We start from the raw sequence: 21,392 nt of genomic DNA on the forward strand, positions 1-21,392 counted from the left end.
TGAAAATTACAAAAAGTGGGTTAACTCATTAACGAAAAACGTCAGAAACACTAAATTTCACATAAGAAATGGCAGATGGAAGCTGCACTCAGATTTTTTTACAAAATGGAAAATGGGCGTGCCGTCGCCCACTTATGGGTCAAAAACCATATCTCAGGAACTACTCGACCGATTTCAATGAAACTTGGTTTGTAATAGTTTCCTTACATCCCAATGATATGTTGTGAAAATAGGCCAAATCGCTTCACAACCACGCCTACTTCCTATATACCAGAACTTTGAAGACAATCTTAATCGTTTACTTTACAATATATAAAGTAAGTACTAGTGAAGATATCGGTGCAGAACTTTGCACAAATAATATGTTAATAGTGTGGCAGCCCCATTCTAAAAATCGCCGAAATCGGACCATAGGTTTTTAAGGCCCCATATATCGAACACGAGGACCTCGGTGCTTCTAACCTAATATTATGGGTTCCAACTTTCAATGGACTTTATACAATATATATGACGAATATGTGGGTCAAATTGTGTATTATATAATATAAATAAAGTTAAATAAATAAATTGCGAGAGTATAAAATGTTCGGTTAAACCCGAACTTAGCCCTTCCTTACTTGTTTAATCAACGATTTTCAAGTCGAAAGTCGAAAAACGCTATCTCCCAAACTATAAGACCACCTTTAGGGCTAGAAGTCGATTCAAGAGACTCTTTTCTTAAATTATGAAAATAATAGTTGTACCCATACGGTCCTCCATATTAAATTTCTTTTCACTGGATAGAATTTTTCTGCCCACGGAGGTGACTATTTGTTACCGAACAATAAACCATGCATTTGTAGTTTTTGTCAGAGAAGACATCTTGTTTCATGTAATGGTCTACTATATTTCGACTTTAATTCATTTTTTTTTTTTTTGACAATTTAACGAATCGAATTTCCTTCGTAAGTCAAGATATTAATATCTATGTCTTTTTTCCCGATCAATTAAACTTTTTCTTTTTCCCCATTTTATTCGAACTTACAAATTATCGGTTAAACACATTGAATTCTTTAAAAAACGGTAAGGTTTTACATCTGTCTTATACAAATGATGTTACAAACAAAATACCGTTAACTTGAATAATATTTCTATGTTTGTATATTTTTTAATAAAATACAGTTCTCTTTATAATAATTAAAAAACCATTATTGTATATGCTCACTTTGCTTTTAGTATTTTTGCACTGTCTTATCAGACACCTTTGACTTATAGCGCGGCTCTTAGCTTTTGTTAAATTCCGGTGTTGATAAATTGGGTTTTTGTATGTTTGCTTCAACTCAGAGCTTGGGTTGACCTCAATGTGCTTTGTTTTCTAAACTGCCTCGTTTTCAGCTGCTTTGTATTTTGGCGTTATCGAGCTTTTAATTGCAATCGCTTCGCAAGATATTCTCAAAAGCTATAATGAATGCTGAAATGATCATTTCACCTGGAACTGGAAATGGTGGAATGGTGCCGTCTTTGGGAGATGATGACTTAATACAGTTATACTCGGATTTACAACATTTGTCGGCATCCATTTTAGCATTTTAAAGCGACCAACACCAACAATCAACAGAGCGCAACGGTTTAATTATGACTTTGGGTAATCTACTTCAAGAATATGGTGTCATCCAGGACCAATTGATAAGCGCATTGAAAGCTTGGCAACGAAAACAGACATTAGCTGGCAATGGTGCACCACCTCCTAGCAATTTGGATGGTATACAAAAGATTGTGGAGACATTGTTTGACCACATCACAGAGATTATACTATTTATAAATAATCTCCTACAAATGGGGAATGAGGCAATTCTCAATGAGTACTTACAACAGGCACAGGAATTAAAACATATTCTCATAGTTTCAACATTCATCGTTGAAACGCAACCACCGCAAGTGATGAGAAAACCAACAAGAAAGTAAGCAACAAGATTTGAAGATTGTTATAAATCAAAATTAAATTATATGATACTTTCAGAAATTCGGCAACTGTTCGCTGGTTAATCGGTGATAAATTGGACATACATTTGAGCAAACCAGTTGTAAAATGTGAAATACTCTCAGGTAATATTACGATGCAAAAGAGAAAAACACTAAAGAAATTTCATGTTTCACAATATTTTCAGAGGATTTAGCAAAGCGACTTATTGTTGAAAACATCCGTATGCCACCTGAGAGCAGTGGCACAATGACGGGCAATGAATGCAAAATGATATACGATAGCAATACTAGGAAATTCTCTGCAACTTTTTCGTATGTTAAATGAAATATCATTTGTTAAAGTTAAATTATTATTTTCCTTTTTTACAGAAATCTTATGGTAGGGGCGGTTAAGCGCTTTGAGGGAAGGGGTTCTGAAAATTTTACGGATAGAAAACACACTTTGCTCTTTTACACAATTGCTGTATGTAAGGGTCATGCGATTTATGTAAGTGTATCCGTAGTTTAACCCACATACATATATGTATAACATGCAGAATGAAAAATATCGGTTTTTTAAATTATGATATAATGGTAAAGTCAAGCCAAGAGATCTTACATTCACCTAAATTGACATCTTGAACTTCTAAAGGATGAAGTGTATTGTGATCGAAATTTAGTTTTAGAGATGTATGTAGACATTGGTGAATGTTTGGATTATGAAGGTGCTGTCCTTTAAATAAAGAATGCTGATTTTTAGTGACGAAATAACTAGATAATAGATCTCACCAGAAACTCAAAAATTCGTTCCTGATCACACTCTTAATGGCTTAATATAAAACGAAACCAAAGAAAACTTCAAACTTCACGAGTTATAATCATTAGCATGTTTAATTTTGTCGAAAGCCGTATATTATAATTAGTAAAACGGTCATGAAAGTGAGGAGATCATAAAATGTGTTTTTCCTTTTTAGTTTGGCTAAACATTTGTGGAATTATTTATGATTTTCATTAACAATTGTTAATTTTGTATTTATATTTCATATTTAGTGCTGGACAATTAGTGCACCCATAATTGTGATAGTACACGGTAATCAATTATCATCGGCCTGGGCCACGATTATATGGGAAAATGCGTTCTCCGCAATCGAACGTGAACCATTCAAAGTTCCAGAAAGGGTACATTATATACAAATCCTGGAGACATTAGATATGTATTTTGGCTACCATACAGGACGTAATTTAACTCAAGATAATTTGAATACTATTGGTAAGTGGAAGCAATATTTGAACATTATAATTTTCACGACATTTTCTTAATGAAATCATTAAATTTGGCAGCCAATAAACTGAGAGTGGATGAAACTGGTCAGCTCAACGATTTTATTAGTTTTTCGCAATTCTGTAAAGATAAGATGCCTAACTGTACTTTTACCTTTTGGGAATGGTTCTATGACATAAAGGAGTTTACGAAGAACGTTCTACAGGAAGAATGGACGAATGGACATATTGTCGGATTTATAAGTGAACGGGAAGCCAGAGAAATATTAACTCATCAAGACAATGGCACTTTCTTATTGCGTTTCTCGGATGATATAAAAGGTAACAACACTTTTATGCACACACATATGTATGTATGTAGTGCATGTTCATACATTTGTATATGTGTTTATTTGGATGAATGCGTTAATTTAATTATTAATTTTAGGTGGCATAAGTATTGCTTATCGTGACTGTTGTGGCGCGATAATAATGTTGGAACCATGGACCAGGGTTGATTTCCACATACGTTTCCTAGCTGATCGTATACGAGATTTGAATATTTTAAATATCGTATATCCAACGATGATGCCTAGTAATGCGGCGTTCCGTACTCCATTTCCTAGACACGATGGTAATTATAATTATTTAGTGTAGTTTATGTAGATACAGTGTAACTTCCATAACACGAACTTCTATAACTCGTAGATCCCTATAACTCGAACTTTTGAATTGGAATAGAAGTCAAGTTTCATACAAAATTTCTTCTATAAATCGATTTTTTCGACCAGGACATAATACAAAATATATGTAGAATTTTACCATCGAGTCAGAATTTTTAAACAGTCGTATGGAGGCGAACAAATAATACCAAAATGCAACAAACAAAGTTCCAGTATTTATGTTTTAATGGTATATATATAAAATTTTATGCGAAGTAAATAAATAAAACTGTGTATAAATCTATGTATATTTTGTAGCTTTTTGAAAAATCTTTGTTTTAATGAAAATTTCTATAACTCGAAGTCTCTCTAACTCGAAGTTTTTTTGTGAATTATTATTTATTCAAGTGCGTTATGTCGACTTGTCTAACATGATCGAAATGCATTAAATAATAAAATGAAGCGTAGTAACGTTCTATGGCTGATCACTAAGTTGGAAAACACATTTGTATGGCCTGAAGACAGTCTGAGTCTCTGATTTGATCTTGAGATGTACGCATTGGCTATTTGATCTGCTTCCACAATGATTAAGTTTGTGTTAAAAGTAACAACGGCAACAACGAATACCAACTCGGTGGTATTTCCCAAAATTATTTGGAACATGGAGCATTCTGCTGTTACAACAATAAAAACAGTAATAAGATGGTTCAATTCATTATCTGATATCTTCACATTACAATGAGAACCGTTCTCACGAAATTTGAGTATAAGCAACCGGTACAAACATTTGATTTTTATCCGGTCAAAAGCTGTCAACTCGGCAGCAAAATAGTGAATGTTTTTAACCATTACAAAAACAACTGTTATTAAATCCATTTGTTCTTTTTGAAACCATCACACTACCGTCAACAAATTTTTAAAGATTCTTGAAAATTAACGGTCATTGAAATATATTTTATGCATGAATGTTTCCGTTCCGTTGCTATTAGCCTCATCAGCCGCTTAATGCTGAATACGATGCAACCCTGAAACTCTAATGTTCAAAATAGGTCTTGGATTGTAAATTAACAGTATTGAATGTTTATTAACAAATATTATAAGTATATGAGACAGTATGGCAACGCCGCATATTTCATTCACAATTGTTGAAATAAGATTTTTTTCTAATTGGAAATAAACTGAACTCGAACGGTTTGAAGAGTGCTTGAAATATTTCTATTGTAAATTCTATAAGTAAATGAAACTATTCAAATACAAAAAGAAGGTAGTAAGAGTATTATAAATACAATTCGGTTCACATTTCTCATTCCTCATAAAAAGGCGAAGTTACACACCTACTAGATTCAAGTGTTTTAACCGATCCACTTTGCAACGATGTAACATGAAAAGCAAATATTTTCAACGTATTTCATTGGCATTTATTTGAGTGCGCGGCCACGCCTACTTTATAAGATTTCTAAGGTGTTTCAACATCTCAGAATACAACTTAAAAAGTTTTATAAAAGTAGAAGAAAGTTTGCACAATTTCTCGTTCTCACGGAAGAACCGGCAGACGATCGGATGGACAATCAGACATCCGGAAATCGATTATGGACATCTTATTAATTTTGACTCAATCTTATATATATTTCGATTACTTGTCGGTGTTTCAAACAACCCAGTAGTTCGGCTGGTGTCAAGCGATTACTAGAGCGCTAAACCTACTAGCGATTTCATGCATTACTAGTAATTAGTCTTTTCGCTAATGATTTGTAATGCAACGAGGCATTACTCGAAAAATGAATTGGCAAAACCCACCCCTAAAAACACTACTCTGAGTTGTTTTTTTTTCATTTCGCGCTCTCTCTCTCTCTCTAGTCTCTTTTGTCACACAATTTTTTTCCAAAAATTTGACGCGTCATTTCACATTTTTCCGACTAAGAGGAAGATGCGTAATTTGCGTACGGAAAATTATAGAATATTTTTACATATAGTGAAAAAGTAATGTGCAAAAAAGTGAAAATTAATTTAATAGGTGAAAAAATAATACAATTAGATTAAGAACGCAACAACAGAAGAAGGCAAAAAAACCACGGACGGAGGCGCCAACACCGGATCATCACAAACAACAACAAAATCACCGGAGATCACCCATCTCTACAACCATAGAACCATCGCGGGATTATCTACCCATAGATCAGGTATATACTTAATATAATTGAAAACATATTATTATCTACAACCATAGAACCATCGCGGGATTATCTACCCGTAGATCAGGTATATACTTAATATAATTGAAAACATATTATTATAAGTAATATAAGAATATTTGTACATGAATTAAATAAATATATTTCTTTGTATTTCGTAAACATTTGTTTTATTTTTTGTAAAAGTGTTGTTTTCAAAAGTTTTTCTCAGGCGTAGAACCACAAGCGTTAATGGACCAGTAGAATCGCTAGTGATTTTGAATTAATGAAACCTCTAGCGTGTCCGAATTAGTCAAATCACTGGCCATTTTGAATTAACGAAAACGCTAGTGATTCTGTGTGCGATTCACTAACGATTTTGGAACTAGTCCTTTCACCAGTGACTGGTAATGCAGAGTCGCACCGCTCGATTACTCTCGTAGGACATTGCAATGTAAAAATCGTTAGTCAAATAACATTGCATGTAATCGGGCTGGGACCGGTGCTAATGATTCGGAATTAGTTATATCGTTAGCTCTTCTCCGATGGTACCGAACTACAGTTAACTGTAAGGTGAACGCAACGATCACACAGTTGTTCAATATAAAAAATTGAGGTGGTCTAAAAACCTTTTCGACAGAAAAAAGTACTGATTATTTGCAAAAATTCGTATATTTCGTACAGAGCGTAGCAATACGATTCCATGCTACCCTGGCATATTCTTACAGCTATTTAGAACCGACAATTGTGCTCGCACAGTGATTATCGGACATTCGCTCAGTGAATATCGAAAGCAAATTTTGCGCGAATTTTTGAATTAATTTATATACTACTGAATTTAATCGGGCAACAAGTGACGGAACATAAAATCGTTTGAATAAAAATCAATTCGTTTATAATTATCGCAGTGAGTTGACTGCTGTATGTAAAAAAATAATTATTATATGCATTCGATGTATATAGTATATTTAAAACCTGAATCGTAGAAGTGCGCCGCATTCAAGAATATTTATGGCATGTACATACATACATACATACATACAAATGTGCAAATTATTATTTACCCTTAATGGCAAACATCATGAAATCCATATGATTGTTCCACCATTTATTCTTATCGCTGCATATAATAAGTACACAATTAAATCAAAATGGGATGTGTTCCAAAATGTTGCAAAATGTTGTGAAAACAAGACAATTATGTGAAATTACTTTTTCTATATACATACATTCTGATTTAAATACAAATAAAATAAACGTATGAGTATTAATGATAGATTCAATGTGAAACAGCACACGTTTGTAACAATTGTGCAAAATTTTTTATATATCTGTATGTACATATGTATGCATATTTGTATATATGTATATGTAATGTGTCTAGCTATAATAATATATAATCAAAATCTAAACCCAGCTTTGACACTTTGTAGACTATTTATAATTTTATTGCTTATCGCAAAAACACATGTCTAACTTCGTTTAGCATTTAGCATTTATAAACATTAGCTATAGGCATATCTATATGTGTCTACCGCATACAAACTCTACAAATATTTATAAATATTTTCATATTATGCATTTCGCAATTTGTATGTATGCGTGTGTGTGTGTGTGCTCATATGTCGCGTCATTTTTCTGTGAATTCAACAACAACAATACTTTTCATTACAATTCTATAATTTGAATTTATTGCTGTCTAATTGTTTTTGGCAACTATTTAAATAAAACAATATTAGAACATTTTATGTCTTAGCAAGTGTTAAAAAACTCCAAATTTGCTGCTTAAAAAATATTTAGAAATTAATGAGACAGTATATAAAAAATATATGTACATATGTATGTACAAACTTTTTAGTATTCCGTGTGATAACTTCCAAGCCCTGTCTGAGCAATAATTTTTTGAATTAAATCTTTTTAGGAAATTTTGTGTATTCAAAAGCTGTTCTACATGGCTTTTGTAGGTTTTCACAAATCTTTGGTGTTAAATAGTATCCAATTTGAGTGCGATTTGTTTCGAGCCTTTTGCTGTTGAATCAAAAACCCGTTTCTAGAAAACACCCTTCTTTCGCACTGGAAAGCAAAATTTCTCCGACCTCTTAAACTGACATAAGGATGTCGATTACAACGGATCTAGCACAACGTTAACGGTATTTCGCATTTGAATTAAAAACTATAAAGAAACAAGTAAGGAAGGGCTAAGTTCGGGTGTATGTATGTGATTGGCGTTCGGGTGTAACCGAACATTTTATACTCTCGCAATTTATTGATATATTTTTATTAAGATAACACACAATTTGACCCAATTTGAAAATGCTATAATTAGGTATATGAGAGGTAGGGGAAGTTACACTATTAGAAGAAAAATATTTCCTCTAAATTAAATTAAGATACCATGGGGCACTGAATTCTTTATATTCGATATTCGGGGCTTTGAAAAGTTATAGTCCGATTTCGACAATTTTTTCACAAGTGATGCCACAGATCATATACAGTATTTGCGTAAAGTTTTATTTCGCTATCTTCATTGAAATCTGTCGAGTAGTTCCTGAGATATGGTTTTTAACCCATAAGTGGGCGATGTCACACCCATTTTCCATTTTGTAAAAAATCTGAGTGTAGCTTCCTTCTGCAATTTCTTCTGTAAAATTTAATATTTCTGACGTTTTTCGTTAGTGAGTCAACCCACTTTTAGTAATTTTCAACCTAACCTTTGTATGGGAGATAGGCGGGGTTATTATCCAGTTTCAACTAATTTCATGGTGTGTGGTGGGGTACGTAAGAGAACCGACTGTAGAAAGTTTGGAAGCTTTATTGGTTTGCGAGATATATACAAATAACCGTTTTCGGGGGTCCCAAAAAAAATAACATCCTTTGTTCCAAATTTTGCCTTTATAACTTTATTTATGGCTTAGTTATGACACTTTATGTGTTTTCGGTTTTCGCCATTATGTGGGCGTGACAGTGGTCCGATTTTGCCCATTTTCGAAAGCAACCCTCTCACGGTCCCAAGGGACATGTGTTCCAAGTTTCATCAAGATATCTCAATTTTTTTCAAGTTATCCGACAGGCATTCGGATTTTGACTCATCTCGTCACCCTGATCATTTTGATATACATAACCCTATATCTAACTCGTTTAGTTTTATGACTTACAAACAACCGTTATGTGAACACAACTATAATACTCTCTTAGCAACTTTTGTTGCAAGAGTATAATGACTACAATATCTTTTACACCGTCGGAAAACCGCAAAACCCTTAGGACTGCATCCATTTCTACTTTTTTATGTCAAAAATTAAACAAATGTCTGCGGGTGCCTTCATCTAAAATATAAAAAAAATCACAAAAACACAAGTTTCAGTAAATTTCGCAAGTACTGTCGCTCCATACAACATGACATTAGGATCTGTAGGTCTACGTGTGGTTTCCGGTGTACCATATACAGTCGCCACCCAAATCTAAATTATTGTATTTGTTCACATGAAGGTTAGTGGTATTAGTCACTGCCACTTGCTATTGGCAAAAAAAATAGATTATTTTGATTTAGAGTGCTGCTCATAGTTTCTTGTTATGTTTTGGTACTGATAAGCAGGGGGTTTTCTGTTTTTTTTTAATAATTTTGGATTAGTCGTCAGAGCTCGGGTTATATACTAAACTAACACGTTTCTTAGAGTATTTTACATTTCTTCATTTTCTCACTGAAGTGTATTTCAAATGTGTCATATTTCATAATATTTCATATAGAACACGTGTTGTAGAGTGTTAAAATATAATCACTTTTTACTACAAGAGATATACCCCCAGGGGTACATTCACTTGGTGATAACAGGTTTGCCCTGTTATCATAAAATCCCAAATCAAAAAAGAAAAAAACTCAATCATTTCCAATTAATGATTTCCCAAGTCTTCCTCCAACAACAAAAGATAATCCCAAATACGTAATGATAAGTGCATTAAATTCCCAAAGACCTATAAGTAAATATATATGTGTTTTGTTGTACATAAAGCATTAAATAGTGAAATAATTAACATATCGGAACTTAGAGACGGGAATCTGCAATTATTAGTAAACAACTATTTGTTGTTCTTTTTTTCAACAATTCTTAATAACAAAAACATAACATGACATATGCGACGTAGAAATCAAACTCCACAACAACCTGAATGAAGGAATCGTAGAACATTTAAAAGAACAAGGGGTTGTGTCAATTTTTAAATTTACTAAATATGTAAGCCAGAAGTCAGTACCTAGCGGAGTCGTTCTCCTAACTTTTAATAAACTTCACCTGCATGAAACAAATTGAAATGTCTTGGTACACAACCAAGGTAAGACCATATTATCCTAATCCCAGGAGGTATAAAAGCTGTTAAGTATTTGGCCACTAGTGATGAGCGATATGCTATTTTTAAACAATTTTACTAAAAAAAATTAATTTATGAGAATATGTACTCCAACAACCAAAGCACCCAAATTCCTTCATACAAAAATAGCGAAGGTATCACTAAAAATAATGAAAATCAAACAAAAGAAACAAACGAAAATAATTTCACCACAGTAGATCTCACCAACACATCAACAACAGCATCAGCCGATGCCTCTCAAACGCAGGCAATGATCTCATCATTGCTATCTATTTTCATTTTTATTTTTCATTCTGGGTCCTGATTACTTCACTAATGTCGTAAACTTGTCTTCTATCATTATTGATATTTACCGATGGATCTTAAAGTGATACCTCCCCCACATTTGCTGTAGCAAATGAGATAGGTCTCACCATCATTTTTTTTTGGCATCGTACCGCTCGATATTAACGGTTGGAACAACTGCCATATTAGAATCGTTACTTTGTGCCTCGAATAATGGAAAGAAAACCATTATATACAGTGACCGAAATAGCCATAGTATCCATTTTCAAATAATCAAACGATTCCCTCATGATCACAAAAAAATTAAACAATAAATTTTATTTTTATTGATCAGAACATGAACGGTGAGCGCTTCAAAACAACATTCAGTCAGTTTTTCTATTATTCAAAGATCTCTACAGATCTATCCCCTAGATTTTTCAAAAAGATAATGCTACAATTTATAACGCTCGATTAGTTAAGTCATTGATTTCGGGTCAAGACGTTAATATCATGACTTGGCCACCATAATCTCCGGATCTTAACATATTTGAAAACGTTTTGAGTAGGCCTTCTTCATAGAAAGTTTATGATGAATGAAAGCAATACGAAGATAACGAACCATTCATTGTAGCAATTATACTTGCTCGAAGTGAAAATTCGCTGAATTACATAGATTCTCTCTTTCATTCAAGGATAAAACGAATATATGAAGTTATAAGTTGAAATTATGGCCTTATTTTAAACTGATCTAAGAAAATGTTTGGAAACACATAATTTTGATTTTTTTTAATTTTTTGGCTTTTGCATGTCAACTTAATCGCCATAATTAGGTTAGGTTAGGTTAAACTGGTAGGCCAATACGCCACACATAGACCTATTTAGGTCCTTTGCGATACCAGATGGAGTGCCGTCACGTTGTCCACGAGGAGTAGTCATCCTTTAGGATGCCTGCGCTTGACGCGAATTTTAAAATCATTTGTGGCTTCACTTTCGATAAGTCTTCCAGATTCTCATATTGTGAGGCCCCCAAGTAGCGAAGTCGCTGCCTTGACAATGCAGGGCAGGTGCACAGAAGATGCTTCATTGTTTCTATTGCACCTTGCTCTTGACATTTCCTGCAGTTATCTCGATCTGTAAGTCCCATTTCCAGACAGTGACCTGTGAGTATTCCCACCAAACTCCTACAGTTTGGTGTACTTCTGGTCTACGGTTTTACACATGGCTTTAGCGGTTTTACACCCCCGTATATTTGTCCAACGTGTTAAGATTTTTCTTTTCATGCCCCTGTCCAGATCATCGAACAGACAGTGCATGGGTTTGCCAATGTTAGTCGCGTTTCCGGAAGACAGTTTTACATCATTCTTGGCAATTTCGTCCACAATCTCGTTGCCTTCAATGCCACTATGTCCTGGCACCCAGTAGAAGGGAAGACACGTGTTCCTAGCAACTCTCTCCACTGCCATCCTGGTATCCAAAACACTTTTGGCCGAAATGCAAACCGAGGTTGTTGCCTTGATTGCTGCTTGACTGTCTACGTAGATATTGACTTTGAAGTAGCCGGCTGCTGTAATGAGGGCTAGCTCTGCGGCTTTCCCAATAGCAAATACCTCCGCTTGAAAAATACTGCAGTGGTTCGGAAGTTTAAAAGGCTGCTTTACACCTAACTCCTGACATAACCTATTCCAGCACCTACCCCGTCCTCCATTTTCGAGCCAAGGGAATGATAACCTCACGCAGCACATTGAATATTTACACGATGTGCTGCGTGAGGTTATCATTCCCTTACGCCAGCCGTCTTTTTCCAGGTTCACCCGGAATCTTCTTTCCCAGTTCATGAGTGGGGTCAAGTAGTCGGTACTTGCCAAACCGCCCCTACCCACCGAGCTGTGCCCAAAAGTTCTATGTGTAAATTCTCCACCCGCCAGTATTTGCCCCACAGATTTTGCCGCATAAGTTTCGGCAAAGAGATCTATCGGCGGCAGGTTAAGTATCCGTTCAAGAGCTGCCGAGGGGTGGTTCTTAGAGCTCCCGTTATACAGATCGCTGCGAGTCGCTGAACCCTTTCCATTGGCTTTCGGTAAGTCTTTAATCCTGTCTACCACGCAATAGCACCATAGAGCAGGATTGGTCTCACTATCGCTGTGTAGCACCAGTGCATGAGAAAAGGAGAAAGCCCCCAGGTAGTGCAGAGCAGCTCCCTAAATGCATAAAGAGCATTACTAGCCTTTCTTACCCTTTCTTCCACATTATGCTTCCACAGTAACTTACTGTCCAAGACGACTCCTAGGTACTTAGTGCGGTCCTTTGGTGATAGTTCTGTTCCGTTTAGCGAGGGCCATTGAGGGATTTTCACATAATTGAATCCAAATTAAAATTTCTAAGCTGAATACTATTGTATGTAAGGGTGCGTCTAACCTATTGACGAGGAGTGTACATGTATAAGTGGAGTAATTATTTATAATTTTTTCTCTTCTAAATAAATAAACAAATAAATAAATAAAACATTTTCAGCTCGTTGGAATTTTGGTGTTATCGAGCTATTAATGAACTTCGATATGAATATGTCACCTGGAAATGATGGGATGATGCCGCCGTTTGGAGATGGTGACTTAATACCAATAAATTCGAATTTAAAAGATTTGTCGGTTGGCATCGACGATATGCGCGTATCCATTATAGCATTTCAAAGCGGCCAAATGGGGAACAATTTTTTTAATGGCTACCAACAACAACAATTAAACGATTTAATTATGACTTTGGGTAATCTACTTCAAGAATATGGTGTCATCCAGGACCAATTGATAGGCGCATTGAAAGCTTGGCAACGAAAACAGACATTAGGTCGCAATGGTGCACCGCCTCCTAGCAATTTAGATGGTATACAATTGATTGTGGAGACATTGTTGGACCGCATCACAGATATTATACTATTTATAAATAATCTCCTACAAATGGGGAATGAGGCGATTCTCAATGAGTACTTACAACATGCACAGGCCTTATATCATATTCTCATAGTTTCAACTTTCATCGTCGAGACGCAACCACCACAGGTGAAGAAAAAGGGAACTAAAAAGTAAGCGACATTTAAATAATATTATTCACAAATAAATAAAAGTGATATTATATGATACTTTCAGTATGTCGGCAACTGTTCGCTGGTTAATCGGTGATAAATTGGGCATACATTTGAGCAAACCAGTTGTAAAATGTGCAATACTCTCAGGTAATATTACGATGCAAAAGAGAAAAACACTAAAGAAATTTCATGTTTCACAATATTTTCAGAGGATTTAGCAAAGCGACTTACTGTTGAAAACATCCGTATGCCACCAGAGAGCAGTGGCACAATGACGAACAATGAATGTGAAATGATATATGATAGCAATACTAGGAAATTCTCTGCAACTTTTTCGTATGTTAAATGACATAACATTTGTTAAAGTTAAATGATTAGTTTGCTTTTTTACAGAAATCTTATGATAAGCGAGGCTAAACGCTTTGAGAGAAGGGGTTCCGAAAATGTTACAGATAAAAAACACACTTTGCTCTTTTACACAACCGCTGAATGTAAAGGTCATGCGATCAATGTAAGTATATGAATATAAAGCAAAACCGAACCACTGCCACGCCCACAAAATGGCGTGGGCGTGGCATTGCCCACTTATGGGTCAAAAACCATATCACAGGAACTACTCAACCGATTTCAATGAAATTTGGTATATAATACCTTCTTGACACCGTTTCGACACGTGTGGAAAATGGATGAAATCGGTTCACAACAACGACAACTTCTCATATAACTCAATTTTGAATTTCATCTGATTCCTTCACTTTATAATGTATTCATAAGGTGCCAATAAAGATAGCGGAATGAAACTTTACACAAATACTGTATATGATCTATAGCATCACTTGTGGAAAAATTTTTGAAATCGAACTACATCTTTTCAAAGCCCCGGATATCGAATGTGAAGAACTCAGCGTCTATGAGTAAATTTTCACCGAAATTGTCGGTAAATCTCTCAGATATCTTAGTTTAATTCAGATGAAATATTTTTCTTCTAATAGTGTGTCTCTGTACCAGATGATTAAAATCGGGTCATAACTTCCCCTAGCTGTCATATACCCAATTATAGGATTTTCAAAAATACGATCGGCTTAATAGCTTATAAATAAAAAAAAGAAATGAGCATATAATCTTAGATATAATGTATGTTGATGGTAAAAATTGGTGAAATCGGTTCAGGAATTACATATACTATATATGATGATTTTCGTTATTCTTTATGCCGTGAACTTTATGCCGAATATATGGATCGAATTGTGATATCTTTATAAAATTACATTAATAAATTGCGAGAGTATAAAATGTTCGGTAGCCTTTACTTTCTTGTTTGTAATGTCTTGTGGGACCTTTCGAAACTTTGCTTAGTAGTTTTAAAGGATTCTTTATTTCTGTATTTGCCTCGATACGTTTCTGAAAACGCACAACATACTACTTCAATTTCTTCAATTTTTTTCGAATTTTTTCGTTCTTTCGGTATATCTTCAAATTGTTTGGAAACTTGAAATGTTTGCATGGAAAGTTGTGCGTGACTGCGCAGGTGCAGGTGTTATGAAAATTCAAAAAGAAACCAAAGAACTACATGGCAGCCTAGATTGATTTAAAAATTTCTATTTTAACATGAAGGAAAGAGCACATACAGTTTTTTTGTTTGGTTAAAACATTATGTAGTTGTTCAAGATTATTGTTAATTTAGTATTTTAATTTTTTTCTTTCATATTTAGTGCTGGGCAATTAGTGCACCCTTAATTGTGATAGTACACGATAATCAAGGCAGTAATGCCTGGGCCACGATTTTATGGGATAATGCGTTCTCTGCAATCGAACGGGAACCATTCAAAGTTCCAGAGAGGGTACATTATATACAAATATCGGAGGCATTAGATATGTATTTTGGCCTCTATACAAATCGTCATTTAACTCCAGATAATTTGAATACTATTGGTAAGTGGAAACAAGCATTGGAGCATTAGAATTTTCACGACATTTTCTTAATGAAATAATTCAATTTGGCAGCCAATAAACTTAGATTGAATGAAACTGGTCAGCTCAACGATTATATTAGTTTTTCACAATTCTGTAAAGATAAGATGCCAAATTGTGTTTTTTCCTTTTGGGAATGGTTCTATGACATAAAGAAATTGACAACGACCTATCTAAAGGAAGCATGGGCGAAAGGACATATTGTCGGATTTATAAGTAAACGTGAAGCCAGTGAAATATTATCCCGTCAAGCTCATGGCACTTTCTTACTTCGTTTCTCGGATAGTACCAAAGGTAACAACTCTTTTATGCACACACATACAGTCATTGACATTTGATTAAACGCACTTTCAATTTTGTTATTATTTTTTAAATTTTCAATATTTCATAATTTTTTTTGCAATCGCACGCAGAACTAATTTATAAATCGTTTTAAAGAATTTTTTTAGTTAATTAAAAAAAAATATTTACTCGAAATAATAATAATAAAATTTAACGCATTTGACTTTTTGTTAAGCATTAGAGTGGAAATTTATTTTTCTCGTGAATATTCAATAGTTTATTAATTAATTACACTTCCACTTCTTGAGATGTTTTGAGTTTGAAAAATCTAATAGGGAATGTCTCTCTAATTGACCACGAGGTCAATTTCCATCCAACAATTTTTTTTTGTTCCTTAAGCTCAGAACCCGTATTGAATTGCACACAATTTGCGTATACCTTTAAAGGCAGTATGTATGTATTTGATTGGCGTTCAACCGTTTAGCCGGTTATAGCTGAATCGGTGAGAGCGCGCCACTCCTCTCTTTCCTTCGCAGTTCGGCGCCAGTTGGAGATTCCAAGTGTAACCAGGTCGCTCTCCACCTGGTCCCTCCAGAGGAGTGGAGGCCTTCCCCTTCCTCGGCTTCCTCCGGCGGGTACTGCATCGAACACTTTCAGAGCTGCAGTGTCTTCGTCCATTTGGACAACATGACCTAGCCAGCGTAGCCGCTGTCTTTTTATTCGCTGAACTATGTCAATATCATCGTATAACTCGTACAGCTCATCGTTCCATCGTCTGCGGTATTCGCTGTTGCCAATGTTCTGAGGTCCATAAATCTTGCGCAAAATTTTCCTCTCGAAAAATCCTAGTGTCGTCTCATCTGATGTTGACATCGTCCAAGCTTCTGCACCATAAAGCAGGACGGGAATGATAAGCGACTTGTAGAGTTTGATTTTGGTTCGTCGAGAGAGGACTTTACTGTTCAATGTCCTTATCAGTCCAAAGTAGCACCTGTTGGCAAGAGTGATTCTGCGCTGGATTTCGAGGCTGACATTGTTGGTGTTGTTGATACTGGTTCCCAGGTATACGAAATTATCTAGAACTTCAAAGTTATGACTGTCAACAGTGACGTGGGAGCCAAGACGCGAGTGCGCTGACTGTTTGCTTGATGACAGGACACCTCCAGACCCATTCGCTTCGCCTCCTTATCCATGCGGGAAAAAGCAGAACAAACGGCGCGGTTGTTGCTTCCGATGATATCAATATATACGCCAGCAGCTGTACACTCTTGTAGAAGATTGTACCTTCTCTATTTAGCTCTGCAGCTAGGATTATTATTATTTATTATTATTATTTTTTCCAACATCAAGTGTAGTCCGTAAAATTGCTTCCATTGTCTCGAAACCACTGTTTCGCTTGTTTCGACGCTTGTATGGCAAAATTGTCTTGCTGAAAAATGTACTATTTTGTATAATTTTTTTGTAGTAATAAAGTACGGCGAGAGCTTATGATTGTACGCAATGGCACCCGATACAATTACAAAACCCCCTCCCAAGTTTCGTATCATTCTATGGACATGTTTTTTGTCGGTATCCTTCTAAGAGAAGCTCAAACCATCAGGACCGTAAAGATTGAATTTCTTTTCGTCTGAAAATATGACGTATTCCCAGTCTGTATATACTTTTGAGTAAACGCCGACCTCGTCTCTATATGGAACTTCGACCCTCGATCGTTTTCTTCCATTTTATGCCACCAGTTTCACTAAAAGCACGCGCAAGGTGTCGTTTGATCACAGAAAGACATGTCTAGAATTTTTTTTTAATTATCCAAATAGCCAATTTCCAAATTTTTAAGTGCGTTTAATCAAATGTCTATGACTGTATGTATGTAGTGTCGGCATATACATATATATTGATATGAATGCGTTATTTTACTTGTATATATATTTTAGGTGGCGTAAGCATCGCTTATCGTGACTATAGCGAGATAATAATGTTGGAACCATGGACCAGCGCTGATTTCCTAATACTTTCCCTAACTGATCGTATACGAAATTTGAATTGTTTAAAGATCGTATATCCCACGATGGTGGCAAGTAATGCAGTATTCTGTACTTCACCTCCTAGACAAACTGGTAATTATGCTGTAAATCAGTAGATACGTGCATTTGGTATCATAGATGGAAACTTAATCACACTTATAAAATATTAATTTAATTCGAAAACAATACACATCGAATGGTACTTTTACAGCTATAGTCTTTTATAATTTCAGCAAAAAATGGAGATGGTTATGTACGCACTCGAATACAAGTGCATGCTAACACCCCTCAGCCCGCCAATGATCCACAAACGTAAGTGGCTTACACATTTCCTACAAGTACATGCATGAAATTGTGCATAGCTTTTGCATAAAGTTTCACAATTTGGCGAATAAATTGATATTTACTGTACATACAAAAGTAAAATTTTCAACGACTAAGGGATTGCAATACGATTTTATGTCATTTACCTAAAACACTTTTTTTATTGTAAACATGGTTGGCTAAATACATAATTTCATTATTTTTACGCCAGTTCGCCACAAACACAATCAGGAACAACTGTGTCTGATAATGTCCACATGCAGAATGGGTATAGTTTCTCAACGGAACAATCTGGTAAAATACTTATTTTTTATAAAAAGTTGTATATTATTATATATACTTTCATTATACTCTTGCAGAAAATAGTTTAGATTTTTGCGACGCCAGTTCGCCACAAACACAGTCTGGAACAACTGTGTCTGATAATGTCCACATGCAGAATGGGTATAGTTTCTCAACGGAACAATCTGGTAAAATACTTATTTTTTATAAAAAGTTGTATATTATTATATATACTTTCATTATACTCTTGCAGAAAATAGTTTCGATTTTCGCGATCCTCAAACGTGAGTTGGCTATACAATTGTCTTTCATCTAACTAAGATTTCTTAACTATTTTACAAATATTTCTATATTATTGGCAATAGTATTAATTGGCCTGATTGGGACAACTCAGGATCAGCAGCATCAGGAGATTACTTTTCTGGCATTTCTTCTTTGGAATTTGACCAATACAGGCACATACATATATATAATTAAATAATAAATTGCATTTTACGCGACATGAAACGCATAACTTAATCAAAAATAATTGTATTGAAGCACAATTATATGAAAAATATTTGTAATTTAACTAGTTTTTAGACTTACGTAATAATTTGAAACATATTTTATTGTAATTTTAATATTTGTAAATACTATATTTTTATATATGATATTGTTTTATAAATACATATGTACGTATATATATCCAATCTGTTTGTGTAAAACTACACTTGTGAAGTAGCCCGTTTTGTAAATATATATATTGAATTTTTTATAAACATTATTAACTTGTATATTTATGTATAACTAGCAGACCCGGCCACACGTTTTTGTGGCTAAGGTATACATTAAATTAGTAAATCTTTCAATGCAGAGAAAAAAAACCTTACGCATAAAGACGAAAACGTTATAGCCGATAAACTTTAAAATGATTGATAGACATTATTGTAGATCTGTGTTAAGCTAAGCGTAAATCATCATAATTTGTAAAACTTTGATTTTTTTAATCGTATATTGGAGAAAGTAACAAATGACCAAATTTCTTAGTTGACTTTATCTTGGCTTTGGTGACGATATTGTTTACCTTCTTCACAGCCAGTCTTGTTCTTTTGCAAAGTTTGATGTTGATTTATGTTACGCAGCATGATGACAACTCAAACTACTTTTAATTGCAAGTGAGTGGGGATAGTCCAGCAATTTAAAATAGTCGGTGGGATAATTGAATAATTCATCCTGGTTTGTAGCTGTATCAACTCTCCTTTAACGAAATTTTAAATTGTCGCATTAAGATCAAAGAGATCCTTGCTTTTTTACCACCAATATAGGTCATTCAATCAGCCATTTATGTTTATTATATTATGGTTTCATGTCAGGAAAAACACGATGAATAAGCTCCTCCTTTCGAGGCCATGAAGTGACAGACAGAAACCCGTTAAAATGTTATTAATCCATCGAGGTGTCAACTGCGTCGCTACCATTTTCAACTATTTCTACAATCGCAGTATGATATTGTTGGAAAAACACTCTATGTTATTTGTTAATTGGCGATTCTTTATGTGTCGCCACAAATTAGATGATTTTAGGAATGTGATTAGTTCGTCAGCAACAGTTGATCCAGGAATAGTCTGGCGAAAATCACCTGCCAACAGAATCATGGATTCACCAAAAAAATTTTCGTTGTCGCGTAAATCTTTTAAAGTCCTGTCCAGTACCTCCAGCGACTTGAATATCTGGAAAATCTTCTTTATAGCTCTTTTTTTGACGTTTTTGCAGACTGGTGTTTCGTTGATTGCAATTTAGGAGTAATTTCAAGGCCGAATTGCCGTTTGTCTGCTTACTAACAGGTGTCAAGTTGCCCATATTCCCATTATAACTGGGCGTTGAAAATGAGTGAAATCGGTTCAGGAATTACCTCAACCCTCATGTACTATACATACATATATGCTGATTTTCGTTATTCTATTGGACTTTATTTCAAATTGTGTTTAATAAAATTAGAGCAATAAATTGCGAGAGTATAAAATGTTCGGTTGCCTTTCCCTACTTATTACAAATTGTTTTGGGCTATCGACACAGCCTTATACAATTGAACAATGATAAAAATATTTTAACAAAACAACAATGACAACTTTCAAAATATTATTATTTGTATACTCTCGCAACAAATCGGACCACTGCCACGCCCACAAAATGGCGATAACCAAAAACACATAAAGAGCTATAACTAAGCCGTAAATAAAGTTATGAAAACAAAATTTGGAACATAGGATCGCATTAGATAGGTGCATATTTGAATGTAATTTTTTTGGAAAAGTGGGTGTGACCCCGCCCCCAAATAGGGTTTTTGTATATATCTTGCAAACCAATTAAGCAATATAAACCAAACTTTCTGCAGTCGTTTCTTTTAGCCGTTTCCTTATACAGTCCAAAAATGAAAGACATCGGATAATAACCACGCCCACCTCCCGCACAAAGGTTAGGTTGAAAATGACTAAAAGTGCGTTAACTCACTAAAGAGAAACGTCAGAAACACCAAATTTTACATAAGAAATGGCAGAAGGAAGCTGCAATGAGATTTTTTTACAAAATGGAAAATGGGCTGGGCGTCGCCCACTTATGGGTCAAAAAGAAAATATCTCAGGAACTACTCGACAGATTCGAATGAAATTCGGTATATAATATTTTCTTGGCACCCTGATGACACGTGTGGAAAATGGATAAAATCGGTTCACAACTACGCCTACTTCCCATATAACTCAATTTTGAATCCTTCTGATTCTTTCAC

At 34.8% G+C, this 21,392-nt stretch overlaps 2 protein-coding genes across 6 annotated transcripts; both read left to right on the plus strand.

Annotated features, from left to right (window-relative positions):
* Positions 1–1,572: 1,572 nt before the first annotated feature.
* LOC128924149 (signal transducer and transcription activator-like) lies at positions 1,573–4,141 on the plus strand (the record flags this gene model as incomplete). Its single annotated transcript, XM_054236079.1, has 8 exons — positions 1,573–1,940; positions 2,000–2,085; positions 2,148–2,274; positions 2,332–2,449; positions 2,992–3,211; positions 3,283–3,543; positions 3,650–3,835; positions 3,910–4,141. Coding segments are annotated over 8 exons (1,389 nt in total), but the record flags the coding sequence as incomplete, so codon positions are not given.
* A 2,631-nt stretch (positions 4,142–6,772) lies between these two features.
* LOC105209538 (signal transducer and transcription activator) lies at positions 6,773–19,391 on the plus strand. 5 transcript variants are annotated; one of them, XM_054236071.1, is made up of 13 exons: positions 6,773–6,955; positions 13,178–13,742; positions 13,807–13,892; positions 13,955–14,081; positions 14,139–14,256; positions 15,458–15,677; positions 15,750–16,010; positions 17,930–18,112; positions 18,253–18,331; positions 18,555–18,637; positions 18,703–18,813; positions 18,879–18,909; positions 18,991–19,391. In XM_054236071.1, the coding sequence occupies exons 2-13, from the start codon at positions 13,210–13,212 to the stop codon at positions 19,100–19,102; spliced, it is 1,944 nt and encodes a 647-aa protein (XP_054092046.1). In that variant the 5' UTR covers positions 6,773–6,955; positions 13,178–13,209; the 3' UTR covers positions 19,103–19,391. The 5 variants fall into 5 exon arrangements, with proteins under 5 accessions (XP_054092046.1, XP_054092045.1, XP_054092044.1 ...); XM_054236070.1 differs by having other exon boundaries at positions 6,773–6,941; XM_054236069.1 differs by lacking the exon at positions 6,773–6,955 and adding an exon at positions 13,086–13,113.
* The last annotated feature ends 2,001 nt before the right edge of the window (positions 19,392–21,392 follow it).

The sequence above is a fragment of the Zeugodacus cucurbitae genome, chromosome 2 (assembly GCF_028554725.1).
Source record: "Zeugodacus cucurbitae isolate PBARC_wt_2022May chromosome 2, idZeuCucr1.2, whole genome shotgun sequence".
In the NCBI taxonomy this organism is placed as follows: domain Eukaryota; kingdom Metazoa; phylum Arthropoda; class Insecta; order Diptera; family Tephritidae; genus Zeugodacus; species Zeugodacus cucurbitae.